Source organism: Pavona decussata, unplaced genomic scaffold (assembly GCF_977016875.1).
Source record: "Pavona decussata unplaced genomic scaffold, jaPavDecu1.1 SCAFFOLD_2, whole genome shotgun sequence".
Classification (NCBI taxonomy): domain Eukaryota; kingdom Metazoa; phylum Cnidaria; class Anthozoa; order Scleractinia; family Agariciidae; genus Pavona; species Pavona decussata.
This window is the reverse complement of record NW_028145426.1, coordinates 1,745,972-1,754,874: the sequence shown is the minus strand read 5'-3', so window position 1 is coordinate 1,754,874 and position 8,903 is coordinate 1,745,972. Positions and strand designations below refer to the sequence as shown.

Here is an 8,903-nt window from a genome sequence, read left to right as displayed (position 1 = left end):
GAAGCCTTTAATCTTTGAAGAGCCGGCAGATTTAAAGTGTGGACTTAAGGTTACCGTGTACCTATAGAGGTGTCTCGCGTCCAAGCGATGTAGGGCGTACGGTTTAAACTGTAGATACCTATATAAACTACTATATTAAATCAAAGCTAATAGAGCTGGCTATCTAACTATACCAAGAATTTTGAAATAAATTGAATTGTCAAATTTTTAGAGCTGTTTTCCCGAATCAATTTTTTCACTTGAAGGGGACACTTTAAAGAGCTAAAACTTTGTTTTAGGGAATTTGATAACGGTCAATATATTTTCTCCTTTGGTCACACATGAAGACAAAGATATTAGGTTACACAATCACAGAATGTAAGGCAGCTGCAGTGTAAGTGTGATATAAGCGTCAAATTTTACACAAAAAGGGGAGACAACAATATCACTCATAACACATTTAAAACAAGGTTGTCAATTCGCTCGTGCATTTACGGGTTTACATTAATTGTGCTCGGCGTTTTATTGTTTAAAAGCTTCATTCCCAGTTAAGAACTAGCCTTATTGTGATAACGTGTTCTTTAAGGTCGACAACTAAGTGAACGATCCTAAAATCAAGCTACGTCCGCCATGGCTGGCCAATTTTGCATGCATAAGTTGGAGGAACTCTCACAACCAGTTCGCCTTCACGGAACCTTCCTGCTCATTTTTTGTGTTTTGTATTTTATTTTCTCTTTCGTTGCTGTTCTTAGTAATGTTCTCGTCATTCTCGCCATGTGGAAAGCGTCATCGATGCCCAGTAATATGAAGAAGTTGTTGCTGAGACTCGCTTTCTCGGATCTTGCATTGGGAATGTTAGCGCAATTTACAAATGGAGTTATCATGGCGGTGATGTTAAGCATGGCAGCCCCGGCAATGAAAGTAACAATTTTGAGATCTCAGTTGTCCGGATATTTTAAGGGCAGCTCATTTTCTTCTTATCTTTTTTTCCTTGCAAATCGTTTCTGACCATGAGCGCCATTTCCGTCGATAGATTTCTCGCTGTTTCACTCCATCTGCGATAGCAAGAACTTGTCACTCCAAAACGTGTTATGTCAGTGTTAGTGTGTTTGTGGTTCACAAGTGCTATCGTTGCGTCCATGATGATTTTGTTTCCTCTTCCTCGTTACAGTGTTTTGGACAATTACTGCACTCATTGGACTTTTCTTGATGACTGTGGCATATGGCCATATTTATAACGTTATCAGACATCACCAAAATTAAATAAACCACCAACTTCAACTTCAAAATAGTCAAGCAATGGAACTATTCCGAGAGAGAAAATCCTTCGTTAACGCTTTGTTCGTATACATAGTTTTTCTCGCTTGTCTTTTTCCACATTTATGTTATGCTACTTTAGTGATGAATAATAGTTTATCAATTTCATTTATACATATTAATACCAGTAGCGAAAAAAATTTTGAGTTCCTGTTTTTTCTCAATTCCTCATTAAACCCTTTGATATACTACTGGCGACATCGGGAAATTCGCGAATTTTGTTTAAGAGATCAGTAAAGAAAACATTTCGTATTAACTTCCCTGGGATATAAAATGGGGGAAACTGCGTTGTCAATCGTTTCTTTCAAGCAGGTAATGTTTTTCTCGGCAGTTAATCTATTGTCACCTGAAGCGATAAATGTCGTGAACACGACAAATCGACCCATCTTAATTCGATCCAAAAGCAATTAGTCTTTAAGAAGACTGGAGATATAAACAATCATTTAGAAGGATGGTATGCTATTTTCATTTAAACAAGGAGTAAAGGGCCATGTAGCTGCAAATTCCTTTCTTTTCATTTATAAGCGGAATGGTTATCGCCTTAGCTAAAAGGAGAGCAGATAAACAGTGCTGGTCTTTTTACTGTTTTTGCTTCATTCTGGTTATGATCTTAAAGGACAGCATAAAGGAGGAACACTCAGGCTAAAAGTGGCACAGTGTACGATTTACGGGTTTTATCACAATGTGCAAAGGAAAAAGTTGTAACTGATAAGAAGGGTATATTAAACTGACTGAATAAAGGAATCAATAAAGGGTGAAGATTTGTCCAACTATTACAGAAAACGTTGAACCTTGGCGGTGCTCAACCTTATTACTTGGACTCAGGTTGAATGGAAAGAGCTATTGATCTACAAATCAAGTTCATTGTGGTCGCCCAGTTTTCCATTTACACAACGGAGGTCCTGGCACGGATGATGCGCGTTCTCGTGTCTTCAAAAAGGCACTTCAAAAAGTGTTTTAATGGCCTTGCTGTCTTTGTTGTTAACAAGTGCTAGCTGTTGCTGGCAATATACATATACATCATAACACTTTTACAACCACAAGGTGGCATTTTTGATTTATCCGAAATTGATGGACAGTTCTTTTAACAACTGTAGTCTACAGTATATTTGCATTCATAAAGCTATTACATGCCGTCAGAATCTCGGCACTCAATCCCAATTTCAACAGCAGAATGCATCGTACAAGCATCGGTCCTTCTCGGATCTAAGATATTTGCCTTTTGAACTGAAATTTTGAAATTAACAAGAACAAGGTAAGAAGACATTCACAACAAAGACAGTCGAACATGGGACTGAACTATTATACTTTCTGAACCTTTCCTTAAAAGAAAAACAAAAAACAAAAACAACTGATATTATAGAGTCTAGGGATATTAATGTAACCTGTCATGAGTAGTGTACAGATATATAAATATATATCACATATTCGGAACAATGTATTTACAGCTAACTAAATATTTAAAGGAACGTCTTTGTAGCCAGGAAATTGATATTTGGTTTATCGCAGAAGTCAGTTGCATGGTTCTGGGTTACATGTATGAATGAGATTTCTCAAACTCATAAATAAATCATGAAGAGAAAACACTGGGAATCATGTCTAGTGGGAACGAAGTTGTTTTGAAATGTGATCTTAACTATCATAAAAGCTGGTTTACTTCGAATATCTCCTCAAATTATTAATGGCTTGAAAAAAAACAAAAAACAAAACCAAACACTCCAAAAGCTGTTTCATCGCATTTCCAAACACCTCGAAGTTATGAGAATGGCGTGTATTATTCGATGAGTGACACAGGCATACTCGGAAAAAGGGAATCCAAGTGCTCCTATTAGGAGTCGAACCTAAGACCTTCCGATTACTAGTTCGGATGCTCTTAAATAACCACTGATCTACAGGAGACTCGAGAAAAGGCCACTACTGAACTATGATCAAGGGACAAACATCCTGCATACTGCTAAGATTTGAAAGTCAATGTGTGACACATGCGCAATGGAATAAAAGGTGATGATATATTTTAAGCCTGGTGAATAAATGAGAATGATGTATTTTAAAATCAGTAAATGACACAGCCATACTCGGAAAAAAAGTCGGAATGCTCCTATCAGGAGTCGAACTTTTAAAAGACCTTTCGATTACTAGTTTGGATGCTCTACCACTCAGCTACAAGAGATTTGTGGGAGCTAAAGCCGTTAAATTGATCCAATCCATCAATAAAAACAGCAATACCACAATCATCAAGGTCAAACGCCACTCAGGGTCTGGGTCCAATTTGTAAAAGATTTCGACTGCGTCTCGGTTTTTCAACTCACTTCTCAACGTGGAAATCGAGTGAAACATCTTCCACATTATTTTTTTTTTATATATATTACGTAATCTGAGAGTGAGAACAGTTAGTGAAGATTATTCATAACTAAAATACAGGATGTTTGAAATTAAAATGACGTGGAAGCGTACCAAAATAGCATGCAATGATTGGCTTGTGACTAGAAATTTTTGACTCAGGAGATACAAGCCATCCAAAATACTGGCAAGATTTGGTAATTTGTAAAAGATTTCGATAACTTGAAAAGTTGCTTCGTCATTTATATTTACGTGAAGAAAAGTCGTGTAATATTATTGGTTTGAAAACATTAGCCGCTAATGGGGATAATAAAAGGTTATCGGGGACGTCCGGGTGAGAACAAAATAATCAGTTAAAATAAAATCAAGAAACGAGGTGGCCCTTCGGCCACAACCGTCAGTTCGCGTATTTTACGAGATGGAGAGAGATGATGTCGCCTGATAAAAAACGCATTCCGATCCTTTCATTGAAATTTGAAAAATCGAAATCTAAAGAAGGGCAATCTAAAACGCAGATTTAGAGTGGATGTTAATGGATTTTTATGGTTAGAATTTTGTAGTACAAGTGCTATACGCTGTTTTTGTACCGCCGCACGGATTGGGATTGCGATTGGAATTGGAAACAAGGCGTGAATTTGTGGCGTCACGGCAAACATAAGATGTGATATCTTCGTTTATATAAGGTGTGCAGAAACCAGTGGAACGGCTTTTCCTCCCTACAAAAGGGTTTGTGATTCGTCAGCAAATTTCATGAAATTGTGTTAGTTTTAGCACGCAGCGACGAGCGTGAATTGGTGGCGTCACACCAAATATCAAAATGTACCATCTCCACTCCCACAAGGTGCACTGAGATGATTGAGAAGGCAAAATACCCTGTTTTTACGGATGATGTGCCGTCTATTAAAGAGTAATTTTCTCTTGCTCTGTCGATTTGTTACTCTCGCTACTCGTCAGTATAATTTAGTCTCTTTTCTCGTGCTCTGTCTTGCCTTTTCTCCCGCTGCTCTTCCTTTCTATTTACTCCCTTTTCTCGTGCTCTGTCTTGCCCTTTTCTCCCGCTGCTCTTTAGTATAATTTTCGCTTCTTTTCTCGTGTTCCGTCATGCTGTTTCTCCCGTATTTCGTCTGTTTACTCGTGCTCTTAGTTGCTTTCTTTTACATTGAACTTTGCTTATTCGTTGCCGGCCTGTTTTCTCGTTTTCTTTCTCTCTCTCTTTCTCTTCTTTCCACGTTTGTCAGCATATGCAATGAATAAATAAATTAAATATGTATTTTGTTGTCTTCAAAATTTCCCATTGCTTTTCTAAAACGCAGTTGATCATGCAACACGCGCCAAAAGCGCCGGCCAAATAAACGCTGCACGGTTTCATATACTTGACTGGGCCATTCGTCCTGTGGTGCTGCGTACGGACGGACGGAAGGAGAGTGACGTCATAACCTAACGATGTCTCGCATCGAGAGATCTGGAACGAGGTAAAACTCAAAATGGTATACAAGCAGGATAACAAACATCAACAACATCGGACGCATTTAAAGCCATGACGTCTGCGATACTGTTTGCTATTAGCATATCACACGCAAGCCGAGGTTTAGTTCTTGATCATGACACTTTTTGACATCTTCATGACAACGTTTTGAATATTCTTACTTATTGTTAACGCTGTCTGTGGGTGGCGGAATAGCTTGCACGAAAGTAAAAACTTCGTATCGCACAAGGTTATTTTGCTTTCCTCATGATTGAATATTCAATAATTCAATAAAACTATAAACCAATAAGATCCAATCAGCATGTGCGTTTTTTTCTCAAATGGGTGGGTTTTAGATATTATTTAAATTTACGCTAAAAAACCCAGTTGTTTTCAAATATTTATATTCATCTGTTCAAATTTACACAATTTTGCATGATGGGCCGATCTTTCACCGGTAGTTTTACCAGTTAAATGTAATGAAATTACTTGATCTGTTAAAATAGCCAACCAACCTTTGTTCCACGATTCAGAGTAGGCTTGTCGCGCGCTAGCCGCTGTAGATAGATAGTCTTACGGCATATGTTTGTGCACACATTCTCTGAGAATAAATTTCAGTGCTTTCCAGAAATTAAAACCCGTCGGGTCGTAGATTTGCTTTACCCAACAAGTTCTGTTTTAATTAGTATAGTTTGAATTGGTCAGTTGAACGTATACCATCAAAAGGTGTCAAAAAGACATCCACATTTGGCAAAAACTAATTGATCACCGCTTGTTGTTAGCAGGCGCGTGACGCTGATTCCCTTCGATTTATAGAAATTATGAATACACGGCTGGCGAGATGAAAGCGACAAGAAAAGAAGAGACCTTTAAATATGACTTAAGTGCAACAGTCCTCAAGCAAACAGGAATTCATTTTTAGTCTTACCATCTGTCATGGCTGAGGCTAGTAACTTTGGCCTTCAGTGTAAATAGCGGAATTTTATTTGTTTCTTTTCATCAGAAGGTTTTTTGTGTAACCCTCCGCTCTGGTTTTACTCAAAAATATTGTAGCGGAAGTACACTTTCAGTGACCACAGCACTGTGAAAAAAAAATAAAAATAAAAATAAAAGAAAATAAAAGAAAATAAAAGAAAATAAAAGAAAATAAAAACTCATGAATTGTTTGGTATACTTTTAAAACAAAGGACAAAACATCTAAGTTTATAAAACATGTTTCGACAGAGACTTCTGTCATCTTCAGTTGAAGTACAAAGCGTTGTAAGTTGAATTTATAATAAGTACACAAAAATGTTAATTATGATAAAAGGTGACAACAGAATATCCTATCCCTGACGGGCGCCGTTCGCGTGTGGTTCATAAGTTTGCATGTGCGGGCAGCTGTAATGCCTGTTATGTTGGTGAAACAGCCCGGCATATTTCCACACACGTACGCGAGCACTTAGCCAGTGATAGGGCCCCTCACATCTTCAAACATCTACAGAATTCTGAACATTGTCGTGCCTTATGTTCACTGGATTGCTTCCATATTTTAGATGATCACGCCTCTACCATTTTTCAACTTAAGATAAAAGAGGCTTTACATATTTAAAGAGAACAACCTTCTTTGAATCAACAATTACTCCATGTAAATCTTAAATTAGCCTTATAATTTCTCACATTGTCACGTTTCACGTTCATTCTGTGACAAACTGCACGTACTATATGCTATGCAGCTTTACTGACAACCTAATGGTTTTGCCTTCAAGTATACTTAAGGGTCTTTGATACTAGCAGGCAAGTCAAAAGTTTTAAGAAAACGACAAAACATTTAAGTTTATAAAACATGTTTCAACAGAGACTTCTGTCATCTTCAGCTCAGTAAAGTACAAAGCGTTGTAAGTTGAATTTATAATAAGTAGATGTTACGGCCGCATTCCACGTTGTTATGTTTAGCATTTAATTCTTTGCAAGGTTGCACATTCCTTTCGCATTCTTTTCGGATATCGCTATTCATTCTGTTAAATTTCTCCGCATAATTTTCTTTGTTCTTAGATCATTTTGTAAGTTTCATAGTCCATTCTAATTCATTTCGCTTCAGCGTTCACGGCAACATCGTTGCAGTTTTTCTCCGTTCAACTCTTGTTTGCCATCGTACATTTTTTCCGTTCTACTTTCTAGCCACACAACGTTTGTAAGTATTTTCGCTTAGTTTCTTTCCGTTTCCTGTATTTTCGTCGTTTCATAGCCGTCATTTGTATTCCTTAGTAATTTGTATTTGTTTCGCTTTTAGCAACCGTAATCGCAATACGAAATAACAGTAATAAAGACGAGTTGGAACCGTGGACTATCTCTGGATTATTCGCCTATAGTAGACAAAAATGTTAATTATGATAAACGGTGACAGAAAGGCAGCTGTGATTGTGAATTTGACTTCGCTTATAAACGGCGAAAGGCTAATCAATTCGAAAAATCACGTTCACCATGGCCGCACAGTTTTGCACTAACAAGAGAGAGGAATTAGCACAGCTCATTCACCTTTATAGAAATTTCATGCTGATTGTTTGTCTGTTACACTTGGTTTTCTCTGTCGTCACAATTCTTGGAAATGTCAATGTTATTTACGCGCTGTGGAAAGCCTCATCGATCCCGAGTAATTTAAGGAAGTTGTTCTTGAGTCTCGCTTTCTCTGATCTTGCTGTTGGATTGCTTGGCCAACTAATGTTTGGTGTTGTTATCCTGATGACAGAAACTACTGGGAACTTCGATTTCCTCTGTCCAACAATTTTAACTGTTTGCCATTTCTTCACGTTTCTTCTCGCTTGCGCTTCGTTCCTGACTGTAACCGCCATTGCTGTCGATAGACTTCTCGCTATATCTCTTCACCTGCGATATCAAGAACTTGTTACTTCAAAACGAGTTATTTTAGTCCTAATATCTCTATGGACAACAAGTGTCGTTGCTGCCTGCGTATACATTTCACTTCCTAAGCACTCTGGCCTAGTAGCAGTGGTCTTAGAATGTGTTGGGCTTCCCTCGACAGCTTTGGCATATATTCGTATATACAAAGTCGTAAGATATCATCGCAATCAGATACAAAGCCAAGTTCAGGTACCAAATACTCAAGGAACGGATCTAGTCCGAGAAAAGAAGTCCGCCTTAAATGCTGTTTATGTCTATGTTGTTTTCCTAGCTTGTTATCTTCCCTATCTGTGCTCTTTAATTGGGGTGATAACCAATAGTTCCCGAATGTCTTTTTGGTTAGCTGAACATTCTTCACAATTCTTGGTTCTCCTCAATTCTTCGTTGAACCCTCTCGTTTATTGCTGGCGATATCGGGAGATTCGTGAAATAGTTAAAAGAGCAGTGAAGAAAACATTCCGCATCAACGACATGCACTGAGACATAAATTTAGCTACCAAAGAAGTAGAAGATATTTTCTGGGTCTTTCACTCAGGAACATTGAATGTTAACGATACCAGTGATAGCTACGGAACTTATTTTGCGCTGACAACGTAATTTTATCGATAGCACATTTCTAAAATATGTGGGATTTGTACAGTTTAAAGTACTTGCAAGACGGTTAGCCATTGGTTTGAAAACAACACTTAATTTTTGTCAGCTGAGAATGATGTGCGCCTGCGTTATATTTCCCACGTTTCTTGTGTTTAGTATTGCGTGTTTGGCATTTTTCTCGACAAATAAGAAATAAGTATTGACTTTTCACTCGATTAGTATAATTTACAGATTGTAATTGTCATGTAAGTATTTAGTATAATATGTAAGGGCAATTTTACCAACCATCTGTAACCGACTATGGCAT

General features: G+C 37.7%; 1 protein-coding gene across 1 annotated transcript; it reads left to right on the top strand.

Moving 5' to 3' along the window:
* The first annotated feature begins 7,564 nt into the window (after positions 1-7,564).
* On the top strand, positions 7,565-8,903 carry LOC146489945 (adenosine receptor A2a-like). The gene has a single exon (XM_085117941.1). It carries the CDS (start codon positions 7,565-7,567, stop codon positions 8,480-8,482), a length of 918 nt encoding a protein of 305 aa, XP_084974067.1. The 3' UTR covers positions 8,483-8,903.